This window comes from Arvicola amphibius, chromosome 9 (assembly GCF_903992535.2).
Source record: "Arvicola amphibius chromosome 9, mArvAmp1.2, whole genome shotgun sequence".
Classification (NCBI taxonomy): Eukaryota; Metazoa; Chordata; class Mammalia; order Rodentia; family Cricetidae; genus Arvicola; species Arvicola amphibius.
Window position 1 is genome coordinate 105801684 of NC_052055.2, and position 26726 is coordinate 105828409.

General features: G+C 41.1%; 2 protein-coding genes across 2 annotated transcripts in view; one reads left to right on the top strand and one right to left on the bottom strand.

Annotated features, from left to right (window-relative positions):
- Window positions 1–16567, bottom strand: part of Lrrtm3 (leucine rich repeat transmembrane neuronal 3) — a 167159-nt gene extending 150592 nt beyond the window's left edge. The window contains exons 1-2 of the mRNA XM_038342042.1: window positions 16564–16567; window positions 14724–16255 (exon numbers count right to left, since the gene is read on the bottom strand). Coding sequence (XP_038197970.1) covers window positions 14724–16255; window positions 16564–16567 — 1536 coding nt within the window. The remainder of the gene's footprint in view (window positions 1–14723; window positions 16256–16563) is intronic.
- The window catches only part of Ctnna3 (catenin alpha 3), a 1277532-nt gene that overhangs the window by 488229 nt on the left and 762577 nt on the right, over window positions 1–26726 (top strand). The gene's annotated exons all lie outside the window — the stretch shown is intronic.

The window sequence follows — 26726 nt, forward strand, 5'->3', positions numbered from 1 at the left end:
GGGCTGAGGATCATGGAATGGTTGTTTCTTGCCCCAGGGACAGGAAACACCATTGTGCTCAGTTATCTACCAAACAGTGCATGCAAAGTAAGCGTGCCCCTCTCTTTTATAAACTATAGACACGCCTCCCACAAATTAGAACACCAACAAGCCAATGACACCGCTGTTACCGTTTCTCAACTTCCCACCACGAGGAGCCGATTACTATTGCCAAAGAGGAACATTGTCACCTTTGGGTTTCAGTTGTCTCCACAGAATGGTTGGTTTTGCCCATTGGTTTGACTAACTCTAGAATTGGTTACGGAATGGAGGCTCAAAACGGAATTGGCTAGATTAGGGTGACCCGTGGACAGGCCTGCAAGGGGATTTCCTTAGTTATGTTAATTGAAGAGGGAAGAACCACATTTAATATGGGTGGTGCAGGTTCACCTTGTAGGCCCTGGACTGGATGAAAAGCAGATGAGCCGAGCATTTCCATGTATACATTAGTTCATTACTCTGTGCCCTTGACTGTGGATGGAACGCCACTAGCGAGCTGACTTTTCTGCAATGGCTGACTATAACCTGGAACTGTAAGCCAAATGACCCTTTCTGTCTGGGTACTTTCTCCCAGCAATGGAAAGGAAACTTCTCTTTCCTGATTCCTCTCAGATTTACCCAGCAGACTATTCGTTATCCCCGAGTGTACAAAGCTGCACTAACACTATGTTTTATGTTAAAGTCACTTGATGCTGCATTATTGTTAGATAGCATCTTTCTCTTTAGGACTGGTCAGGGCTATGCTACATATAAACTGAAAGCTAATGCCAGTACTGAAAACTAGATTCGAGAGGGTTGGGGTCTAGACAGGCTTTCTAGGAGGTGTCTGGGGAAAAAAAAATACTCAGAATGAGAAAGACCCCTGAAGAATACTGTGGACAGATTGAATATGCTTGAATGGTATAGTCAGTTTCTAATTTCAGAATAATTTCTCTCACACATGTGTAAAGTGTAAAGAAACATCTAATAAGACTTAACACTTCAAAGTCATTAACTAACTAATTAACTAATGAATCCACATAACAGCTCTCTGAGATATGTATTAAGTATATACCAATTCACATGTTTAGGAACTCTTGTAGCTCTTCTCATCTCTGTTCTTCTCTGAGTATTGAATATGAATTAATTAGTACTATGTCTCCACTGCACGACACACATCAGCTTTCTCTCTGTAGAAAGGGGAGCTTGGTGCTGCTCGATGACATGAATTTTCAAATAGCCAAATAACTCCGGGACTTTGTCTAGCAGTTTGGGCTCCAAGTTTCAAATATTCTTTGACCTCTGTTACATTTTATTTGCCTTGAGGAGAAATGAAATTCCATGCCTCTGCTGACGCATAGAAGGGGGCTCAATAGATGCCAAATGGAATTCGTTTGCATTGTGCCTTTTTGTTGTTGTTGTTTGTTGTGGCATGTACTGTAACAAAAACAACTCAAGGGACAGAGGGATTATTTTAGTTCTCAGTTCAAGACAATCTATTGTGGTATGGAAGCAGACACTTGAAGGAACTTGTCACAGCATGTCCTTAATGAAGACACAGAAGAGGGATGTATGCGTGATGTTACTTAGAGCCTATTTCATTTCTACACTCCAGGATCTCAGATTGGGAATGGTACTCCCATACCAGGTGAATCGTCCCACCCAATTAAGGCAATGGATGTAACTCCCCCACAGGTATGGAAAGGCCCATCTCCCAGATGATTCCCAATCGTCGAGATAACAATTAACACTAACCACTGCAGACGTCTTTGGAGAGTTTGCTCTTGCATAATAGAGTCATCATTTCACATCGAGTTTGTGAAATCTAAATATTAATATTGTGATGCGTCTCTCCAAAATGGTTTTATGGCAGAAATCAGCAACAATCCTTTACTTTTCAAGGGCTGAGGAGATGATTCAGTAATGGGTACTTGCTGGCAACAACAAAGGTGCTTGCTGCCAGACACAGAGCTGAGCATGATCCCGGAAAATGGCATGATGGAAGGAGAGAACTCGTTATGGCAAGCTGTGTTGTGACCCCTCCCCCCCCCCCACACACACGTAATTTAAAAATAGTCAACTAGGTGGTAAATTCTCCCAGCCATTTGACTTATGTTAGTAGAAAGAACAGTGAGTTTGGGGAACATGTCGTATGTCAATGATTTTGAATAAAAGTGACATTAGAAGGGACTTGGGCTGTAGAAAAAGACAGCATGAGGACGAAGCTCTACTGAGGCGGGCGGGGGGGGGGAGGGGAATCAGAAAGATGACAGAGGGAGGAAGTTTCTCCGGTGAAGCTGATTAAATGATATGGTACCTGAGTAGAAACCACACCAGCTTTAGGGTCTTTCTTTGGTGCTAAGCAAAACTACCACAGATTAAGAAATCTATTTACGTATGTTTGCAGGGCGCTTTCAAGTTGTTGGAAGACACCTCTCAGGTTGGAGGTGATGACTGATCAGCAAACCCCAGGGACATTTAGTCATCGCGGCAGATTGCTGAACTGGCAACTAAGTGTTTAAATCAGGCCTTCCACCTTGCCACTCAAATCAGCTTGCTGTCCTGTGTAAACACCCGGAGAGAGCGGGCAAAGTTTTCACTTAGCGCCTGCTGAGCCCACACACTAACTTTATCTCTGTTTATCGTCAGAACTGTCTTGGGTGGTGAAGCGCTATCTTCCAGATGACCAAACAGTTGCTGTACCATGTCATTAGCCTAACCAAACCCAAAGCTGGGCTTGACTTCAGCTCTCTGCAACACCAGGGAATAAAAGCAAGTCTTCCATGCAGTGATTTGATCGGTGTACCTTTAAATATCTACAGGTCTCGTCTGTGCGATGGTGACTCTGCAAATACCAATGGGCTGATTTCAGAAGCACTTGCATATAAAAACCACTTCTGTCTTTTTAATTCTTTTCCCCTCTTGATTTCCCTCGCCAGCCCCCTCTTTGAGCCATGCTCTGACTCACTCAGCTTGAATTCTGGCTGGCACGGCCAGTGCAGTCAAGGCTGCAGCTGTTGGCATTCCCCCCCTCCCCGGCTCATCTTGAGGTCTGCAAATGAGCCTTGCAGACTGATACTGTGTTCTGCAGTTTATTTGACAAATCGCTTTTGTGGCCTTTGAGTTTCCATAGAACTCATAAATCCCCGCGGCCGATGGAGGCTGGTTATCAGATTCAAATTCCATACATGTGGAAGTAAAAGAGGTGAGGATCCTTGCATTCCGAGTGGACCCCCACCCTTCAGATTTATCTGCGAATCCTACATAAAACTACCCCGAGAGCAAGCGAGGATATTCTCCTGCTGGTGCCTGCCTGCAAATGACTTCTCCCCTTCTGTTATAAATCATGTTAGCTTCTTTTAGAACGTGCCTGAGAAATGCATTTGGTGTTTCCAGAGCTGGGGTTTGGGGGGCTGGATTGCGTTGGGGCAGTCTGTTTGCCTCATCACGTTCTGGGTGACACTGGAGTCAAATGGGAACTCCGGCCATTCAGCTGCGGGCTCTAAGGAAGCCCCGTTGTAACTGTGCATTTTAATGAACTGAATCAGCTGAGGAAATGTCTCTACTGTGGTGGAGCTGTCTGCCTCGTGAAGCACCTCCCCGCACACACAGAGGACTTCTTTTTCTTAAACGGTCTTTTCTCCATGCTTGTGAAGAGTTTGGGGCTTTGCATTTTCTCTCCTTTCCCCTTAAATTACAAGTGGAGAAGGTGTAGTGAACTTTAAAAGCCAGGAGCAAACTTGGTTGCGTTCTTTATAGCACTTGGTGCTAAAACATAGCTGCAGTAGCATTCATGTTATCCCTGCGGCACGCAGCAACAATTAGGGACCCAAGTCATTCTGTCATGTCCCCATTGATGGCATCTTCACTTGGGAACAATTGAAAAAGGAATGGGAGATCCGACAGGGCTTCTTCCTTTTCCTTAAACTCATCAGCGGGCCACAGTGAGCTCAGCCAACAAAATGGGAATCATTTAACCATTTTTTATTTCTGCACAGTGTATTGTTGGATCTTAAGACTGAGTTGACTATGGGGAGATAGTTATGGTTAAAGATGTCTGTACAGATCTCATCGCTGGGATAGTACTTGAGGGCCTCCCCTAGAAAACTGCTGAGTGTTTCCAGAATATTTTTTGCCTCTATGACTGGCTACAGGTTAGTTAAGCACCTGCTTCTTTCATTATATTGCTTTCAGATATTTCATGCAAAATTGTTAAATTGAAAGGGGATTAATGCACAATTCAGAACAATGTTTTGCGTGCACTCAGGCTGCTCAGGGGCCCTCTACCTGACTGAGTTAGTTCCAGAATAGTTTATTACTGAAAATAAAAATGGTTATAAAACCCAACCATTCCTATCCTTCCTCTTCTTTAACCGTGTTGCAAAAGTTTGTAAGAATTGAACACAATAATAATGTAGACACTGGGAGTGTCTGAAACAAGAGGGACATGGATTTAAAAGGATGAGGTGATTGTACTGGAACCTTCGAATGGACAGGACAAGACAGGCAGAGTGAAGCTCATATGGGAAGATTTTAAATTAGGTTACCTTGGAATTACAAGTATACAGCAAGAAAACACACTGTGGGGCTCTTGGAGATTTTTATGCCCATATGAATAAAGGTTTCATTACCACCTTCCCATTATAGATATCTCAAAGTGTCCCTAAGATCAATCTGTTCAGTTGGCGGCAACTTTTACCACAATCACGAACCTGAGCACCACCTCACATGGAAAATAATAGCCTATATGTCTACCCCATCTTACAAGCCATAACTCAAATGTGGCTTAACACAGAATAGGGAGAATGTAGTTTCTACTCTGAATGAAGCTGCAATTTACAAAATTACAGTTTTTCATTTAGAGCCTCAAAGATCTTGAATACAAATAGAATATTTTGCTCTCTATTTCAGTAAATTATTAGACTGTATCATTTTAATTATTGGTTTTCTAAGAGTTTAAACATTGTTACTGTTTCCCTTTTATTAGGATCTAAAGGTCCTTATTCGAGTTGTGTAGATAAGCTTATAAATAGGGTTGGATGGAGAGACAAGCAGGAAAGCACCTAATGTGGAGGTGAGAAAGAAGAGATTCAGGGACGAATGGAATGGAGAGGATGAAGCATGTGCAGGCCTTGGGTTCCATGTGATTTGAATACTTTCTGCACAGTTGATCTTTTTTTCTGAGATGAAGACAATGATGAGCACCACCACAGGTCTGTAAGATTTTGTACCTCCAACTGTATAGTTCTTTGGAAGCAGGTGTGATCAGAGAGTTGAGGCCCTGCAGCCTAGCCCCCGGGGAGAGGGTAGGCCTCCCCCTTTGCACGGGAAGAGAGGTGAGGACTCAGGATGAAGCCCAAACAGGAGCTACACAAAGACCTAGGTAAAGAGCCATCTAAACTCAAGACCAGGACATGCTCCAGGAACAGGTGGTCCAAGAGAAGTCAGGAACCCTGCCTCCACTAAAACCAAGTGGAGTAATTAAAATAAAATACTATTCCTCGAGTTTTTAAAAGCTGTTTTTCACTCTCAGATACTGTGGGAAACAGTCAAAGTCCTGAGAACTATCTTAAGGAAAAGCCACTGTCTGATCATTCCCATTAGAGGAACAATTTTACAGCTGAGCGTAATTGCCTATGCTCTACTTTAAAGAGCAACTTTTGAAATTGCCCCCGTGATAAAATGGAATATTATATGCATCAGAATAGGATATATCTCATATATAATATATTCTACATATGTATTTATTATATATAAAATAATTATAATACTGACACAATTAGGCTTCCAAAGAACTGGTATTTGTTCCGAGTTGTTTGTAACCCTGTTTTAGCTCAATGGCCCGGAAAATCTGTACCAATAAACACTGCAAGAATTAAGAAAAGGAGATCCGTTTGCTCAGAATGTTTGCAAACACTTTAAGAACCCTAGCAGTCTGTGACATGGTTTCTGTACAGAGAACAGGAGACAGTGAGACGGGAGGGGTGTGGTGTGGAGTAGAAGTTGGCAATGTCGTAAAAGGGCTGAGGTGGTAGGGACCTGAGAAGGAAAGGCGTTTCTTACAGAGGAAAGTTCAGCTCATGAGCAGGAGCACAAAAGTAGCAAAGCACAGGATGCTTCAAGAACCAGCTTCTGTCAGAGGCGGGGAAAGGTCCCAACACGAAGGTGGAGGGTTTTGAGTTTATTCCAATTAAAACTATGCTGGGATATGACTATTGAACTGCCCGAGTGTGCTTAGATATTAAAGGAGGGAGTCCCGATTATGTGTCAAGTCTTTGCTGGGCTCTTTTTTTTTTTTTTTTTTTTTAACATCCTGGAGTACTATCTTTCGACTATCCAATAAAGTAATACACGATGTACAGTAGAAAAAAGGACATGAACATATTTTGAAAAACATGCTGACTTTTGGCCCTTCTGCGACTGTCCCATGATGTTTTTTTTTTTAATTTTTTATACATATTTTTAAACAAAGAAACTGAAAGTCAAAGCCACATAGTTATTATGTGTCAGAACAAGATTTCAAAGGAGCTGTTGAAGGCTCAGTAGCTGGTGTTCCAAGCTGCCTCTTCAGGGAGGGGGTGGGGTGGAGGGAAGGCATAGCATGGTAAGCCAATGAGTGAATTTCTCAAACATGGCTTAATGGGTAAGGACTTATAATTTACCCTGCCTTGGGTTCTCTAGTTGAGAAATCATCTGAGGGATGATTGAAAAGGAATGTCTGTAAACTCATATTCTCCATGAAGCAAGCATCTTCCTCAATCCTTTCTTTAGTCCTCCCCGTCATGGCTACTCTTGGCACACACTTTTCTACCTTTAGCTAAGACAGGAGTTCATCTTTTTGGATCCTTGGATGGCATATTTGCTTTGGATCTGGGATGAGACATTTAGTCAGGCACATGGACCTACTGGGGGAGGGATTTCAGTGAAGATGATGCAGGTGATCTTATTAAATAGAGAAACCCATGGGCGGTCTAGAGGACAGAGGGCAAATACGCCACACCTGATTCTAGGCTGCACAGAGAGAAGAGCCCAGGCTCTCGAACATTCCAGCCATGACACAGGCAAAACAAAAGAAACCTCTCTAAAGTGGGGAAGGGGGAGGAACGTGAGACTCAGGTACAGGATTCCAGTGACAACCTTGGAGGCCAAGTCAGTCATCAAGAGGGTTAGATCCAGAATGCCCATCACTGGGGTTACGTTTGAAGTGAAATATATGATGAGTCTGTAGACTAGTATAAAAATCCACCAAGAACTTTCCTTTTTAATTTACAGCTACCTTGATGGTTTTGCATTTTAGTATAAACTAATAAAGACCCCACACATCAGCGTGTATTAGACCATAAAAATGAGCAGAGTAGAGCCCATAAAAGTATATGTAGAATTTTACATTTTACTGTTCAATCCTCCCTATAAAAAATAATAAAAGGCCTAAGTGCACGCTGCCCTTTAATAATACGAATAGGATGGAGTGTATGCCAGAGGCTGGGAAGAATGCAAGACTGGCAGATTAACATTTAGTTAGCAGTCAGAAGGACCATGTGCAAGTCCCTGGAAATCACGTACAGAGAAGTGAAGGTGTATAACTTGGGTTATAATGCCCTGCTTGAATGGGATGGGGGTTACCATAAGGAAAAGCTATAAAGTAGAACAAGTGTAAGATAGATTTATAGGATATGGACCTTTTAGCATCCTCTTCTACCAAATGACAAGCTTGGTGGACGACAAAATACATTTACAATATGGCTTCTGCCATAGCACACATTTAAAAAATACTCCATTTAATTCCCAAGCTTCGGATGTTGCTTTGACTCCCAAAGGGCATAAGGCAGTACACAAACAAAACAGTCATACTTTGCACTTTAAACGTTTGTGCAAGATGGACAAAGCCTTTTCAAGATCAACACTGACCTCAGAGAGCATTGTTTGTGTTGCACCTGTTATCACTGTTGGTGATTACTGTAGCTTTCGCTGCTGTAATCCTATCATCTCTATGAGTCTTTAAGGCTACTGCCTTTGTCCAATAGCGTACGCTATATGCAGGTCTCTTTAACGCTCTTGCTGGCATTCTGATTAATGACATACCAGGTAGAAACAGAACGTGTGAGAGATCAGTATTAATGGCAAGGAAAACTGTAACTGAAACAGTCAGATGGAGCCACAGAATCCACAGGACGCTAATATTTAGCTTCTTACACCCACTGCCAGACGGGTCTTCCCAGTTGGCCAATAAACTGTAGCAACAAGAACGCTGAGTAAGGATTTATATTTAAACAAAGCCCTATGCTTTTTGATGGAAAAATTGAAGAAATAATGAATCTTTGGCAGAAATTGCCTCTGCTGAATGTATGTAGAAGTTGCTTTATTGTTCGATATGTAAGCCCCAAACCCCACTTTTCCTTCCTAAGAAAACAAAATTCTGGTTATTGATACTGTCAGCTGATGAAGTACAGCTGAAGCCTCCCACGCCTGAAGTCCTTTATTCCTGGTTTTGAGTTAGTTGCTTGGGTAGGCAAAGAGCTTCAGTGTTTGTGAGGCTAGTAATTCAATTGTATCTTCTCACTTTTCTCCCACTGAAATCAGAAAGCACTGTAGAGGTGTTTAGCAGGATGTAGAGAAAGAGGGAAGGGGCATTTGGCTTTCATTTATGTAATAGTTAATGATTTATGTAACATTTAAGGTAAATGCATCTTCTACTGGATAACTGGTGCTCTTTTCAGTAGAATGATTTATATACCGAAACCGAGTTTTGTGTGCACGTGATGGCAGAACAGTGGGCCCTTTCACACAAAGGGAGCAGCAAGCTAAGAGTGAGAGACAAGAGCAGAGAGTGTCCTTGGGGGGACCCCGGGAAGTAATAAGAAAACACAGAGAACTCTCAAGAAGTGAATGATTTCTATTTCAGAACTTGCTGGGGAGGACAGACAGAATGGTATCTATCCTCCCCCCCCCACCCAATATAGGCCATATTGCTCCTAGAGTCCCGTCTTTAGGTTGTAGTTGTAACAGAGATGCTTTCTGCTTGGTCTTCCGCTGTGACCTAGACATCCCTTTGTTTCTGGGGTGCTCCTCGCAAGATCTGAGCGCTAATCCAGGAACCTTCGCCTGCCACTCTAGGAAACTTAGCCAGTTCACATTTCTTAAGTTTCCCTCTGTTCCCTAGCCATGTCACAGGAACTCAGCTAGCAAAGAGAAAGTTCATGTTAATTTAAATGGTAAGAGTTTTGGAATCCCACTCACTACCCACATACTTGAAGAGATGACCAGCCTCTGTTGGTGGAGAGAGAACTGGGATTGTGGCCTTTCTTTGATTAATTATTTAATTTGCAGAAGTAAAAATCTTAAAAGAAATCTAGCTATATACCGCCTTTTTAAAAACCGTCTTGGTTTCCAGTAGTCATAGTTACTAGCAAAGGTAAAGCGGTCCTGGCTCTAGGGTTCAAAACTTCTGTCAGGTCGAATGGGACGGAGACCAGGATGTCAGCATCTGTGGCCCGCGTAGCAATAGGTGCTGGTAGAGCACATGGGCTGTCCCAGCGCTGCTCAGAAGTGCACCATCTCGCCACATTAGTGGATTTGTCAGTACAAAGTCAACAGACTCAGTGATGCTGTGTGTGGGGGGGGGGGGAAGCAGACTCGATGAGGAAAGCCTCTGGCCTGACTTGAGATGCAGATCAAATTTTGGTTGAGTTTGGCAAGTTTTTGACTCAGTATTCACAGGTTTGTTTTTCTGTGTTGATTATATATATATCTACCTATCTATCTGTATACATAATATGATTATTGATAAAAATCATAGCTTTTCTTTTATTCCCTGAGATGGATATATTTCAACATGAAGAATCTTCATCTTTGTGGGAGTCAAAGGTATAAGTTTTAGATTCCTTGATACAAAGTTCTTTTGCTTTTTGACCTGCACCAAACAGAACGGCAGTAAACACAGCGGAACATCTCACTAAGTGATCTTTCAAAAATAAAAAAAAAAAGAAACAAACAGACAGAGATCATTGAGAAAAAGAACTTTTGACATTCACTTTTCCCAGAACCGAGAGCAGTCATTAGTGCAAACCAGTCTGTGTGTGGGTGTCTTCCAATTTTGAAAAGTTGAGAAATGTACCTGAGTTGACTTAGCAAATGTCAGAGAAAATGGAACTAGGTCTTAATTTCTAGACTTTTCTATTCTGTCACACACAGCTGTGATATCTTTTCCCTATGTGAAATACGATTAACTTTTAGTTTCCTTTTGTAGTATTCTTATCACAGTCCTATCCAATTACCCAAAACCGCCAATGATTTTGGAGGCTAAGTAAAATTCAGGTCCAGTTTGTTTGCCTCCTATGGCTAAGGAGACACGGTGACTTTCACTTATCTGTAGAGGGTGACGGTGTCTGGTTAATGTTCATGAGCCATTTACCACACACTATTTAATACACAGGTATTCTGTTTCTTTTATGATGTTTGGTTTTCAAATTTGCTGGTAGTATTCTTCCAGCCAGGGTTTGTCCTAAATGCTCCTTGTTTTTAACATATGTAGCAAAGAGAATACAAGGACAGTAAGGTGCCCAGGGTTAGCCACAGCTCTGGATCCTAATTAGAACCCCGAGGGAAAAAAAAAGCTCTTGGCTTTAGAATTTTTCATTTCTCATGGCTCAGTTCTCATTTGTTGTTCACGGAGCTCATTCTGCCTTCAGTGCATTGGGCTAGGACTCCTATCTGATGCTTGCCTAATCCACATTTTAAGTAAGCAATTTGTGTTCTCATATTGGTAAATGTCAAAGGAAGAGACGCTCCGAGCACCTACAGCATCCCAACATCCCCTGCCAAAGCTGTGAATGTGACGCTGCATTCTTCTCCCCCAGAAGGAGAGCATAATTTCATTATCCATGAATCATCGCCTCTTAGACTGTACCAGCCTTGTCAGAGAGCCTAATAGCACCACTGTTTAGCTAACTGCAAAGGAGGGAGGAAGGAGAGGGGAGAAAGCCCCCGGGGATGAAGCACAGGTCACTGACATGATCAACAAACTGGAGAGCAGTTCTCATGCCTGAGAGGAGGCCTCCCTCTCTGGATATAGCCTGCCATATCTACTGACCAGCAGGAATCGATCCTGAGTCTCTGAATATCAATATGGGCATCTGTTTCCTGATCCTCACCATGAACAATAATAAGACTCAAAGAAGCTATCAAAGACTATGTTGGCTAATATTGATGAATACAGATGCTTAAAACATTTATCTATCTTTTTTATTGCATTACTGCTTGTTTTGGGCTCTTATTTCCAGCTCTCAATGCCAGTTTTATGGGTTTTCTTTCTGTTATCACTGAGAAAATAAGCAAGCATACATAACTTTGATAATAGGCATGATAACTATACTTCACAGGAAAGCTGACATTAAGTACGATGCACAGAGCAGAGAAACCTGTGCTGTCAATAAGTTCACAGAAGAAAAAAAAAGACCAAAACAAAACAAAACAAAACAAAACAAAAAAACCCGAAAATGTTTGAACCATTGTGGTTACTGGAATCAGCCACTAGAGGTCAGTGCTACTCTATAGAAATCAGCATTGCCACCATATAGTTAGGTAGTTGACTCACCAAGTTTTTTTTTTTTTTTTTTTTTTAAAAGGTTGAAAAATCATTGGGAAGATGTCATGTCAACATCCTTGGAAGTTTAAAATGAATATATCTTGCATAACATTGTAAAAGTCTCTGACTCAGAGCCTCTGTGCTGCTTCCGCACCTTGTGTGGGGAGGTTGATAAATACATGAAAAAACAAGCACAAATCACAAAACACCAACATTCAGTTCCAAAGACGAAACTCCATGTGCCTTCTGTGTTCAGGAAGCAATAAAGGTCTGAGACCTGCTCCTGCATCCGTGGGCCTCCATGGCGCAGCTCAACAGGTCAGGCCACGCGTGTCAGTTTCTCCTCTTAGAGGGAAACTGGGCAGCTCACGAAAATTTGCAATAGAAAAAATAAATGGAAAAAATTCTTCTACAATATCAAGTACATTTTAAAGACTTCTGGAAATAAACCCATGGTATATGGTGTGGAAATGCCACGGAACAGACATAGGACAGTAACTTCTGACCAGCTTTCCAGCTGGCTTTCTCAAGTGGCAATGGTATAGGGACAGCTCTCTAACCAGAGGCGCCACAGTCGGGTTCTCGGGCATTGTGACAGCTGGAGAAAAGAGTCCTTTACAAAGGAGAGACATATGTTTAAAACTTTTTCCCTTGTAACTTCATGCCCTGAATCAAAATGTGATATGTCATTTCTAAGGCATTTCATTTGGTTTCTTATCAGGCAGTAAATCTCTACGTAAAGGGAGGCATTAAAAATGCACAGTATTCAAAATGTTGCTCATTCATTTAATCTCACCATCAGCTTTACACACCAAGTGGCTCTGAATCTTAGGAATACTTTTCCATACAGCAAACATGTTTCCTATATCTTAGTGCCATCACAGCATTTATAATTTGAAAAAAATTGAAAATATATATTGCTGTCAGTTTGCCTTGACTAGATGTGATTGTTTCCCATGATAAATAAGGCAGAGGGTTGAGTCAAAGAATAGAAATGGGCTTTTTTCCACTTTAACAGTGCATTTAATTAATAGTCATCTTCGTAGTACAGATAAAAATGAGGCTGACCAAAGGAAAAGAATAGATGAAATATGAATTTACTGACAGTATAGGAAAAAATGTAAAATTACAATTTCAACGACCACCGTCTCAGTAAGTTCGGTCACCCAGCTCATGAGACTGTAAGATCTATCTGCATTATTAATCCACTGGGACTCTGTAGCCATTTGTCATTAATAAATGTATACTCAGTGGTTAGTCATGAGTAAACTGTGCTTGCAATGCTTTTCTGAGCTGGCACCTGGTCTCATCAAAGTACCTAGAGAAATTCGCTTAAAATGTTGCATTTCCTCATTGCTAATAGAAGTATGGTTTTAATAATCCGGATTCCTTGCTATTATATTTCATGTTGACTTGTCTAGATTTTCCCTCTCAGCCTATGGAAGACCTCCGTACCCTATAAAAATGCTAGTAAGAAATAGCCATTCACTTTGTCTTTGCGATTATTATTATTAACTATTATTTTGCAGCAACTGTTTTGAAACAATAGGGATATGGTCAAAGACATAAGGCCTGGCCAGTCATATGGTGAACCATCCTTAATGTGAAAATCATTATGGTCTACTCCCAGACTAAAACTGTTCATCTGAGGGGGGGGGGACAAAAGGGGGTGACAGAATAAATATATTTTCCCCAAACCTCATAAATACAGAGGGTGTGGTATCCGTGCTGCAGTTAGTAGACTTTCACCAACGACATAAAAACATGCATGCAGCTTGCAGGCTGCCAGGCAGGTTCTTACAGAATTGTACTGAGAGATGAGTTACAATACAGACGAACACAGGGACACAGCGATGTCAGCAACAGCAAAGCAAAGGCAAACTGTGACAGTGTCAGTCTTTTTCCCCTCCAGGGTTGATCGGATGCCTGTATCAAGGTGGTAGCAGAAGCACCCTTTCCAGGGATGCTGCTGAAGGATGCACAGACATCCGAATGAAGTGCCAGTCATCAGGGGGCTGGTGTGTGAGCACACATCCCAGGACTCTACAGAACAGCCTCACAAACCCTGAACCGGACATCCCAGAGCTCAGGATGCTATTAACTACACAGGGTGGGGGGGGGGGCGGTGTCTCACAAAATAAGCTGCATGGAGACATCCCAGGAAGATCCCAGCCACATGTGTGAGAGGGTGCTTTCCATCAGCAAGCCTTGTCTCTGAACTCCCTCCTTCCCAGTGGTCAGACTGCTTCCTCCGGTGTGCCTAGCTAATGGTCTGGTTGTGTAACCAATCAACCTGTTTAGGGAACACACAGGCTGGAGGAAATTGATAGTGAGTCTCTTAGTTTTATTTTACAGGGATGGGGATATCAGATAAAGCTGCCAGTCTCAAACTTCATGCACTCACTGTCCTTGGGTTTTACAGGCATCTGCTTTAACCCTTTGACACTTGTCCTGGTGCTTACCTTGTAATTCCCAAACCCCTGGAAACTGCCCAGGAACCTGCTTTAATCTACCACCCTCTGGGATAGTTTTCTGGGGTTTTCTTTGAAAGACAGGCATTGTTTCTCATTCCCAGTCTCTATTGCATGCCACAATAAATCCTCTCCTCAGATTCATTCGACCCCCTCTAAGGCCCTGGGATCCCCCCCCCCCCTTTCCGGATTTGCCAGTGAACTGCAAAACACCCAAAGCTGAAGATTTGACCCTCCCAGGGGGAGAATAAGATCAGGTGTGGGATCACTCAGGAAAAGAAGTTTTTTTGTTTTGTTTTGTTTTGTTTTCTGGAAACCAATGTAATGGTGATGAAATCCATAAAAGGGGCTCATCCAATAGGCATGGTGTTAAACCAGAGTTTCAGCTTCATATTGATTGTGGTATTTAAATTTCAATGGGTTGATTATTTATGGAAGGAAAACGACCCAGTATTATGAACACACTCTCAGAAACAGGGAAGGCCCTTGCCAGCACAGTGAGGGGGGGGAGGGGGAGGGGGAGGGGCACCGTGTTCCCTTGATCGTCAGCAGAGTTCAATAAAGCACCACTTATTTCCCAGCTTTTAAGAGCGCTCCCTCTCTCTCTCTCTCTCTGATTTGTTTTGTTTGGAAATCGCAATGGTTCATACCTCACATTCCCTGGAGCCTGACTTGCTATAGGTGCAGGGTCCCGTTCCGTTCAGCAGCATCTCGCTGGTCTCCGTGTTGGTGGGTTTATAATCTACATAAAATTCCTGGGTGCCGGGAGTCATTTGCTTGAGCGATTGCCGTTTCTTCTTCCGGTGCCTTCGCATGAGGGAGCGCTGCTGCAGCTGCTTCATGCTGGCGGGGTACCGCTTCCAGGACACGTACATCACCAAGAGGATGACCAGCACCGACAGGAAAAGGGCAACGCTGCCCGCGATGATCTTATGGAAGGAGATGTGCTCCGTGTCCACATCTGTCTCTGGGCTGGGTTCCGTAGCTCCCACCGTGGGGGGCAGCGGAGGCTTGCTCTCGTGCTTCGGCCTGGGGAGCTTGGGCTTAAACGTGGGCTTAGGGAGCGCCCTGGCTAGGTCAAACCTCTCGGTGGTGCTTTTGCCACAGATGCTGTAGTTCTTCACTGCATCGATCACGTTGACCCCCTGCAGCTCTTTGGGACTGGCGCAGATAATTGTATTCTCTCTCAGCCCTTTAAAACTTTTCAGCCAGTTTACCAGGGAACAGATATTCCTGCTGCATTCCCATATATTCCCGGCAAGGCTGATGTCATTGAGAGAGATCCAAGAATCCAGAATCTCTTGACCAATAAATGTGAGCTTGTTGGAATCCAGGTTGAGGCGCTGCAGGTTGGGGACGCACTGGAAGACACTGGGTCCACTGAAGGCTTCGATCTCATTCCCCGATAGGTCAAGCCTCTGTAGGGAACTCCAAGTCCAGGACATGGTTTGCCCTATGACACTGATTTTATTCCACTGCATGTACAAGTTCTGAAGGCTTACCAACCTTGGGAAAAGCGCCAGGTTGAGCTTGGAAAATTGATTGTGCTCCAGGTGAAGTTCCTTGAGCCTGATCATGCCCGCAAAGACATTCCTGGCTAAACTCCGGATCCTGTTATACCCCAGATCCAGAAGTTCCAGGTTGCGACAGTCTTGGAAGATCCGCACCGGGATGGTTCGCAGGGAGTTGGAGCGGAGGTGTAAACTCAGCAGCTTCCTCAAGCCCCGGAATTGTTCAGATCCCAGAGAATGGAGCTGATTATAGGACAGATCCAAGTTCCGCAAATTGGTCACAGGTCTGAAGGTGTTGTTAAGAAAATAAGAGATTCTGTTGGAACTCAGAATCAACTCTTTGAGCCTGCGTATCCCATTGAAAGCATTCTCGTCAATGTTGCTGATATGGTTATGGTCAAGGTAGAGCCAGGTGAGCTGGTTGAGCCCTTTGAACTGATTATACTTAAGTTTTTGGAGGCTGTTGTAGCGAAGGGATAAGCCCAAGCAACCGGCTGATATGCTTGAAGGGATCTCCTGCAGTTTCTGAGATTCACAGTAGACCATTTTGCCTTCGCACCTACAACCCTTAGGGCATCCTCGTTCAGCAGAAGAAAGCATTGTCAGTAAAACAGTGGGGGCCAGAACCACTGCTACAGCTGATCCGCGCAGTAGCCTAATTACATTGAAACCTGGAAATAAAAATAACTTAGAAAAGTTATCCCCCCAAAAGGAACGCATTAAATAAAAAGCAAGCAAAACTAGCCATCGATTTCCGTATTCAGAAATGTAAACATTTAACACCAAATATCATCTTTGCAGTCTAAGGATACTGTATATTTTTAATAGTTAAACAAGGAAATATGTCCACTGATTATCAAATTTATAGTCTTAGACCAGAGAAAGATAATCTTTAAAACAATTAAAACAGAATTATTATAGACTTATGAGATTTTTTCCATTTTTTTTAAGAAGGAAAGAAGAAAATGAGAAAACATACCCATCCTTTGTATTGTTCAAAGGCCGTCCTTAGGTCTTTTGCTTTGGCTTAGGGGCCGCCTGCATGACAGCCCCTGTCAGCTGCAGTGTAGTGAGTCAGGGCTCGCTGACACCCAGGAAGAAAAATTGGACCCCTTGGGAGATGGACCGATTTTGGAACATTATTCTTTACCAGCCATGCAGAACACTCCAAGAACAAATAAATCCCAACACCGCATTCGCAGCAAAACATCCGAGTCTTCCTAGGTAATAGGATCTTCATGGATATTACGTTTTTGCATCTTTACTGTGTGTGTGTGTGTGAGTGTGTGTGTGTGTGCGTGCGCGCGCGCGCGTGTGTGTATGTTAAAAAAACTGGCTTCTACAATTTCTTCTCAAAACCCATGATGTATTCCTCTAGGCAACCCCCTGGGGCTACCTGTACTGCCACATCTGTATTCCATAGCCCGGCGGTCGGTCCCGTGGCGGTGAGCACCCAGTTCAGCCACGGAGCTGTGTTGGAGCCCAGAAGGCAGGAGAGCCTGGTTCCGCGCACACGCTCAGCTCACTCCTGCAGACTGTCATTCTGAAAGCTGCTCGGACTGTTGCTTCAGTTTCAGTGAATGCAGTCTTATGTAAAGCTGCCCCCAGTGGTGAGCAACACTATGGGCATGTGCAGAGCTGGCTCTCTTTTATCTTGCAAATGAGCAGGCTCTGCTGGAAAATGAATGATTCTTTCTGGGTGGCTCAATAGGAAGTGAATGGTCAACGTAATCAATAACTAGCTGCGTTTTCCGTGATTTCCAAGTCTTGTCTTACAATTTGGCAACGTCTGTACTGTCTGCGTCTGCTGAATCGTCAAACATGTGCTTCCCAGAGTTTTTTTTTGTTTTTTTGTTTTTTTTTCTAGAGCTTGCCGTTAAGTTCACGGATCGAATGTCAATTTTTCTTAACCTCAGTGTAGGCTTTGAGCTGAAATTTATAAAATGAATTATTGAGCTTTTCCCAAAGCTGCATTAAGAGCATGTCTGTCTGACCTCTTGGAGTCCCAGTGATTATATTATGCAAGGTGTCTCAGGACGCTGGACTGCATCGGCTTTACAATAGGGAGGATGACTAATGACACGCAAATTAATAGGTCTAATGGCTTTTCTGATTTTCCCACAAAAGATATAATTGGTTTAATGGCTTATGACTGGGCTTGTTTTGGTCGCTGTGGGCTTTTTTTTTTTTCTTTTGAAATCACGAGAGAAATAAACCTTTTTTAGTGCTAGTATTAGAATCCAAAGATCATTTGGTTCATAGTTTATTGATGTTGCTTTTATTTATTGCACTAATAATATTTATCTAGTGCTTTCCAAGTTCTTTAAAAAATTCTTTTCTTCTTTTAGAGATTTTTTATGTGTGTTGGTGTTTTGCCTGCGTGTATGTCTGTGTGAGGGTGCTAGATACACTGGGAATTGGACTTACAGACAGTTGTGAGCTGCCATGTGGGTGCTGGGAATTGAACCTGGGTCCTCTGGAAGAACAGTCAGTACTCTTAACCACTGAGTCATCTCTCCAGACCCCTGTTTTATCTTTCAACAATAGCCCTGTGCAGGTCCCACTGCAATCTACATTTCAAAGGTGAAGGACCTTTGGGTCTCAAAGCAGTCACCAGCTCAGGGCTCGGGAATACAGCAAGGCATACAGAGCTTCCTTGAAGAACCAAGTCTGTCTTAGCTGCTTCTCAGCCACTAGTTCCTTTCCACTGGCATTTCTGTTTGCAGTGAATGCAGCGAGCATAAGATGAAGGGAGGATGGTAGTGAGGCTGCACAGAGGGCTCTCTTGTTCTCTAGAGTGGGACCTGTGAGATTCCTTAGTCTTAGAGCAAATGAGGGGAAAGCAATGGCTAGTCTCCCGATTCAGAACACCAGTCCTTGCTAAATTTGTCAGCTGTGTTACCCTGAGCAGCTCGCTCACCATCTCTGTGCTTCAGTTTTCTTGCCTGTAAAATGGATGTGAGGGTAAAATTACTTCATAGGCATATTTTGAGTATTAAGTTATAATTTTGCTTTTGAATGTGGTACTGGGGATTGAACTTAGGGCCCTGGGCTATATAACCTCACCCCTATGCTATCTTAGTATCTTAAAGTGCTTAGCTCACTTTATGTCACAGAAGTCGAATAAATATTAGCTGTGTGCTGATGTTGCTTTTTAATATTGAATATTGGCTGCATGAACAGTCTGAGACTCACGAAGAACTACATTAGCGAGTAGTCTTTTATATTATATTCCGCGAGAAAAGTTCCTGTCTCTTTATCATCTGCATTTTCTTTTAGAAATTGTTTTAGTTCTATAGACTATGTCTAATAACTAGCACTGATTGTTCCTCTACCCAAAAGCAAAGCATAGCACCTGCTCTATAGAGTTTGCCGTTTTCTAAAAATAAGTATTGTTATTTAAAATATTTGCTTTGTTTATATTAGGTAAGTTGGCTGCATCTCAAAGAGGGGCCCCTTTGATATTAGCCAAGGGTGAACAGTTTGGTCAATATGATAATCAAAGAGGCCATGAACATAGGCCACTCCCTTGGGTGTTCTGCTATTGGCGGTGTAGAGTTTGCCTTAAACTTATATATGTTGTGAGTATATCTAAAGCACTCAGACAGCTTATCAAAAACCTTTCATTCCCCAAGATTCTGATTCAAGGGGAAAGAGGTTTTACTTTTTTTTATTGAGAATTTATTACATGCCTACATTGCATTTTGATCAAATTTTCCCTCCAATTCTGCCCCTAACTCTTCTGAACCTGCTCGATTCAATTTCGTATGCTCATGTTCTCTGTCTCTCCCCTCCCCGCTTTGTAAACCACTGAGCCTACTTAACGCTGCCCATATGTACGTGGGTGTAAGATCATCTACGGAGGAATGGAGAAAGGAAGTCTTCTCCATGGCACGGGCCACAGTTGGTGCATTTCTGATGGATGAGGCTGTGTAAAAAACTCACTAAAAAGGAGTAAACAGTAACAAGTGCTCTCTCAATAGGAGAGAGAATGCAGAGATCTGATACTGACTTGTGACCTCCAAGAGGTCACCTTTTGTCTCTTGGTTATTTTAACATAACAGTGCTTGGCACCTTTCAGAGCCAAAATATATTTAGTCAGTAAACACAATAGCCGTACTATAAGCTTATGATGAACGGCAGTCTTTTTATGTTATAAAATTTGCTGAGATTTTTATTATGTGTTTTTGGTAATATGTATTAATTATGCATAGCTTAATGATAAGATTTTATACTTGTACGTGATGTCTTATACTCTCTTCACCCTGTTACTTTCTCTTTGGAACATAGTTCCTATTTCCTGCTTTTGGCCATCATTGGGCTCTGAAAAATACATCATACATGAGGTCCTGAGGGCTCGGGAAAGTCAGTCCCATTCCTAGGTCTCCTGGGGAAGTGGATAAAGACATCCGTGACGTTCAAGACAAAGCCACACAGTTGTACCCAGTTTACTGACTGTTCCCCTGGATCTCCCACCAGATGCCAAGGAGCATCAGTACCAGAGTGCTAGCAGGTCGGGAGGGCCCGAGTCTCTAGAAGGAACAATATATGCAGTGGTAACTATACTCCTTGTTGAGTCTCGAGATTTTCTCTATTAGTGAGATTGGAAAAAACTTCAGGGAAAGTACTTTTAAATGATGTGTAGAAAAGGAGGGAGGAAATCAAATGGTTGGCAGGTCCTCATTCTTCCTGGGGACATCTCGTTTTCGTAGTTGGACTGTAAGTTTCACAGGAATAGTAAATATGCTTTTAAACATTCCAGTCAGCACAGTACAGAAGAATAACGCCGAGTCTTTATTATCTAACATCCCAAATGGGACTTCACAACTTGCATGTCTCAAAAAAGCCTGCAGGGAATCATATTTATAGCTTCTTTCTCATTTCTCTGAGTTTTGAAAGCCTCTGATTTTCCTGTTCACCCTTCCTGCTTCACACTGCGAAGTCGGTATGAAGACGTTGTTCTTGGCTAACAGCTGCACAAGGCCATTCACTTATCCATGTGCCTCATACCCTTGTGAAAGAAGCACAGAGGGGACCAAGGGGAAATAATTATCTCATGTGGCTTTTCATGGGACAAATACGCTTGGATTATTTATTTAAATATCATTGTCTTGTATTATTATCTTGTCCTTAATTTTCAAGAACTTTTTTTGATATATTGACTTTACATCTTGTCTTGCTCCATGGTTCTGATCTCAAGCTCCTTCCCTGGGTCATAATTAGCATAAGCTAATTTTGAGAATAGGGAAATATCATAAATTGGTATCGCATCACTTTTAAGCTTGGGAAACTTCTGAAGACCAAGCATGACCTTAATAAACATTCATTTTTGTTCTTGTTGTTTGTTGGAGAATTTAGAAGATACATAAAAATAGAAAAATATGATGAATATTTTATTATATAATCATATAGTTGTTTTTATATTTACAATTATATAAAAGCATAATAAATATAATAAACCTTATAATAATTATCAATTTCCACAATTATCAAGATTGTGCAGTTGTGTTTATCCTTACTCTCTTACTATATACGTGCATTATTATTTTCTTCTGGGGTATTTTAAAAATCAAATCTCTGCATTCATATATGTTGCTAAATTATAGCAGCATTTCATTTGACATAGCCTCTTGGTATGACTTGTCTACTTGGCGCCATTGCATTGATGGAGATCTTGTATCGTAGCTGACAAACTGGTCCAGGCTTGGCACATGGCATTTCTTCATTGTGTCATTTAACGTAAAATGGTCAGTTTAGTGGCATGTGCATTGAGTCCTTCACTTGTTTAGAGAACGCAGGTGTATACCTGGGACCTAACCACTCCTGGCGATAATTTAGTACCTGGGTGACTTCTGAGTTATTTAGGGCTTTTGGGGGTAGAAAGAAATATATACATCATGGTATTTAGACTAGCAGGGAATTCAGTAATGATTTCCCTGGCAACTTTGGTAACAAAAATGAATAATAAGGAGACTTGAGTCAACTTTGCACTGTAGCCATGTTATTAGTATTTCTGTTCTTTGTTTCCTATCACAGTTCTCTTTTTTTTGCTTAAAAATATTGTTATACTTTTCTTTGCAAAATCAGTCCATGCATTGGAACATTGATGTGAGATGCTCTTTTAATAGAGACTCAACATTGTTTATCAAATGAGCAGTAATAAAAATTTATTTGTAGTCCCTTATATTGAGAAAAAAATCATTTTCTAGATTTTTGTTTAGAACAAATTCCATGAAGAATCACCTGGCATCAAAGACCTGCTGTATAATTTACAGTCCTCCACGTAGTCCCAAGCTTCTTACAGTATCTCACAGTGAAGAAGGGAGTTTTAGTTGGGTAGCTATAAAAGGGCCCCTCCCAAATTTGACCATTAATATTTGATGTTTCATTTTGTACAATTGACTGTGCTTTGAATGTGAAGTCAAAGTTTGTGAAAGTGGTATCATCATAGACATTTGGCTATATGCACATCACATATATTCCACTATCAGAAGAATTTTTGAATACAGCTTGCATTGTGTATTTTCATCATTGCATGTGATAGTTTGAAATGACTAGACTAGCATATTATTTTACTTCCTTGTAAGTTTTTTAGCACAGAGAATTAAATTCCCCAATCACCAGGTGGGAAAAGATAATACAAATCTTGCTTTTGCGAAAAAGGCTAATGTTCCTTGGGCTTATTCTATTTTTATATTTAAAGGAAGGCATCTGGTAGATAATTATTTTAGGCTGTATATCTAACATGCAATGGACTTCTACACTGGTTTGCAATGCGTTAGCAGAAAAGGAATCTATGAGTCCTTAAATGGCACTGAAATGTATCTGAACTATTTGGGGACTAAAGTTGTCTGAGTTGGTGAATTGTCTTTATGTTGTTGACATTTAGTACCCATGGCCATGTAATTCATGATGGAAAACCAATCACAAGAGTGTTTGGAGATGCTTGGGAGAATTTTTCAACTAACAGCAGAGCCACCGTGTGGCCAGGTTGTGGTTCAATAATTAACTTAGACTAAAAATTCTATGAGTGATTGTTTTTTAATTTGCAACATTTTTAATAATAAAGTTAAAATATTAATTTCATTACTGGGAGAAAAGGCTATGAGTGCTTCATGAAAATTAGACTTCCTCTGGTATTAGGTTGTTAATTCATTTTTCTATTCAATGAGTATTTATTATGCTCTCAAGCTTTCCTTGGTGCTGTTGATACAATTATGAATAAGATAAATGCTTTCCATGTATTCTGGTTGAAGAGATAGTAAAAGAAAAAAATCACAGGGTCACAGTGTGCTGGTATCTAGTTTTAGATGGCATGAAGAAACATGCTACAGGAAGGATAAGGGTAATGACAGTTTTGTAGGAATTAGCTATTCCCTCTGGAGTAACTGTGGTTGAGCGAAGTTCATATGACTCTATCCCTTGTGATATGATCATCCTTTGTGTTGTTAATTAGTTCCAAATCAAATGGAGGTACCTATTTTTAAAGTACACTCATGTCACACTTGACACCAGAACTCGCATAGGGGAAGGGTAGGGGGTTCCACACCAGCCAGTTCCAAGTCTCTAGGCATCTGTTTGGATTTCGTAGGATACAGCATGTAATGGGATTCCGGAATGAATGCACACTCCACTGTGGCTAAGCCTCCCTGACTGCTTCTACATGCTGTCTAGAGTAGGTTCTTCTGGATAACTCAGATTGTCTTCCCACTTTGTCTCAAACTGGAGACCTTCCACTTACATTTTCTAACTTGTCATGACAATTGACAGGACTCAGGGAAAGTTCACTTATGTCTATGTGTTTTTGATAAAGAACATAGATGGACTATCAGATGAAGAGGGCATAGAATAGTCTCTAGAAGGTTCCAAGTAGTGCCTGTACCCGTAGAATTTGGTAACGTGATACTTTTTTGGCACATGATACTTTTACTAATTTAGAATCCCCCCTTGCTTTAGTTTAAGAATTTTTGAGAAAACAAGATAGGAACAATTGATTACCCAACCTCCAGCTATCCTCTCCTAAAAGATGTGGTTGGGGTTGAAGCTTTGAAGCTTCTGGTCACAGTTTGATTTTTCTGATGCTTGGTTCTCATCCTGCAGATGTCTAGGAGCTGACACTTATCACAGTGGAGAAGAGATGTCCCCACAATCTGTAGTACTCAGGGAATTGCAGGCATTTGGAGTATTCTTTGTTAGAAATCAGGGGCCAAGAAGGAATATCTATATTATGTCACAGTCACCAATATCTTATGGTGGTTTCAGGGGTTCACTTCTTCCTCTTCAACACATCAGCCCAAGGGTAGACATCTTTTACGACCAGAATAGTACCACAGTTAAAACTTCAAGCACCATATTGATAAATAAAATTATCTACTACAAAAAGCAATCAAATGATAAAAACATAATCCTTAAAATAAATATCCAGCTGTTGACTTTCTTAGATACTATTTTGTGGTCACAGTACCAGAAACATTTGTTCCACTGGATTCGACCCCAGTTACTCAAAAGCTGTTGAAGGTCCTTCAGTCATATTCAACCTTAATTTTTCTCAGGAGAGTCACATATAAGAAGATCCTGGCCCTGTACCTTCTTACCTCACTTTTATTGATTGTCTTTGACTCTTTTTCTGATACCTATGGTGGTTTAGTTCTTTCTTTTTGTTGGACATTTTCTCACTTATAAACAAATTATTCCTAGCTGATAATGGCTATAGCATTAGCTTTCTTGAGTTCTTCACATGTATCTTTTCCCCCTATTTTTTATTGATTTTATTGAGCTATACATTTTTCTCTGCTCCCATTCTTGCCTCTCCCCTCCTCTTCAACCCTCTTCCAAAGTCTCCATGCTTCCAATTACTCAGGAGATCTTGTTTTTTTCTACTTTCCATGTAGATTAGATCCATGTATGTCTCTCTTAGGGTCCTTATTGTTGTCTAGTTTCTCTGGGATTATGACTTTTAGGCTGGTTTTTTTCAAATTTAATAGGTAGGTTAAAATTGGGGAACATTATTTCCAGCCTTACAGGAAGTATAAAGAAGAGGAATATCTTAAAGTGACACTCTGAAGTGACAGTCAGAAATCCTAGAATGAGAAGTGATTTGCAGAAGAAAATACTAAATATCTCAAAAATTTACTTGCAAATAGAGGTCAGAGAATAAAAAATAAAAATAATCCATTAGACATAATCCAATAACCTATCAATTGGAGAAAAGTGACATGTGGATGTGCAGGGACTCAGGGGTCTGTGTAAGTTTAGTTAAAAGCACACCTTCTTTAGTCTCCAGGGAGTAGAACTAAATTGTGAACACTAAACATATTTCTGAGAGCAAACTTTGAATATATCTCAATATCATCAGAATACTTAATGTCTATAAAGACTTTCTTAATGGAATTTGAAGAGAGTTCTTAATGATTCTGAAGTAGCTGCGAACATAACAATACTCCTGATATTTGCTCAAGGGAGGAGACTGGGACTGTACTTGGGAAGCATGAGAAGATGATGTTTTAGCTGGGGATGGAAGCCAGTGGGGTTGCTGTCCTCCATATTGCTGGATGTATTTGAAATCATCCATAATAAAATGGTAAGACCTGAAAAAAATAAGAAAACAAAAACAAAAAATGGAGAACATTAAAAATGGTATTTATACATAGAGAACTGAATTTTGTGCACATAGTTTAAACAGCAAATAAAAAAACATCTATTGAAACATCGAAAACATCCATCTATTAAAAACATCTATTGAAAACATCCGTCTTGGCCCCATCTTCCTAGCTTCTTCTCCAATTATTCTCTCCAGAGGCAATCACTTTACTCTAGCTACTATTTATGTCCCATAAATATTTTTGGATTTTAATGATATTTCAATATCATGCTAATATAATCAAAGACTTAGTATTATATATGGTTCCTACTTCCCATGACAATATTGCTATTAATTATAATATTGACTTGTTTGGCAACCTATGGCATATAAAAGCTTTTGACAATAATATGGAGAATTAAGAGGTATGCTAGACAATTTTCATTCTCATTCACTTTTAAAGAAATATTTATTAACAATCAATCCTATTTTTCTTCTCTCTGTTTTAAATTTACGCAAGCAGTGGTACTTGTTTGTCCTAATGTGTTAACAGATCTATGAAGTAGTGACATTTCCAATCTCTAAAGCAGTCTGGGTCCTCCTTACATCTTGCAACATTATGTTTGTCTGCTCTAGTATTCAATCAAATTGCTCACCAAGTGCTGGGATGACTACTCCCCAGTGTGGGAATCTCATTCCTGTATTCCATGTGTTCCTTGCTGGCTTTCCTGCACAATGTGTTAAACCATCTTGGTCAGTAATTTCTCAGAAAAGATGAGTATGGCACGAAGAGGTCACATCTGAGTCTCTTGTTTACTTTGGGTCACTCATGCCGATGGATGGATTCTGCACATGTTATAAACCATTTTCTTTCAGAATCTTCTACCCGAAGTTTTGTTGTGGCTATCTGCATGACAGCTGAGAAGATACCCCATCTTTCGGATGATAATCTATGAATTTCTCCCTGGATGTTTTGTTATTTACTATCCCAGGTATTTGGTAGCTGCACTACTTCAGTTTGAGTCTTTAGTTATTTATGGTGCAGTACTTGGTGAACCTTTCAAGTCTAGGGACTTGTGCTCTTTGGATCTATGAAAACTTCTTGTATTTTTTTTTTTAATTTTATGTATGTTAGTATTTTCCCTGCATAAATGCCTGTGCATCCTGTGCATGCCTGGTGCCTGAGGAGGCCAGAAGAGGGCATCGGGTCCCCTGGAACTGGAGTTAGAGAACATTCACCACACCATCTCTCCAGCCCTTTGGCCTGGTGTGTGTGTGTGTGTGTGTGTGTGTGTGTGTGTATAAATGTATTCTCCATATTTTCTTTGTTCTCTTTGGAAGTTTTTCAGGCAGATTTTAGGCTTCCTGGATTGACACTTTGATTTTTCTTTCCTCTTTTCATCCCCTTATTGTTTTACATTTTAGAGTGCTCTCTCAGCTCTCTGCTGTGATCCTTTATATATTTATTAAAAGCGTAGATATCAATAAACGATCTCAAAACCACATGTACTGATACTGCTGTGTCGGTATTATTGTAATGGCATGGGTGGGATCTCTAAGCC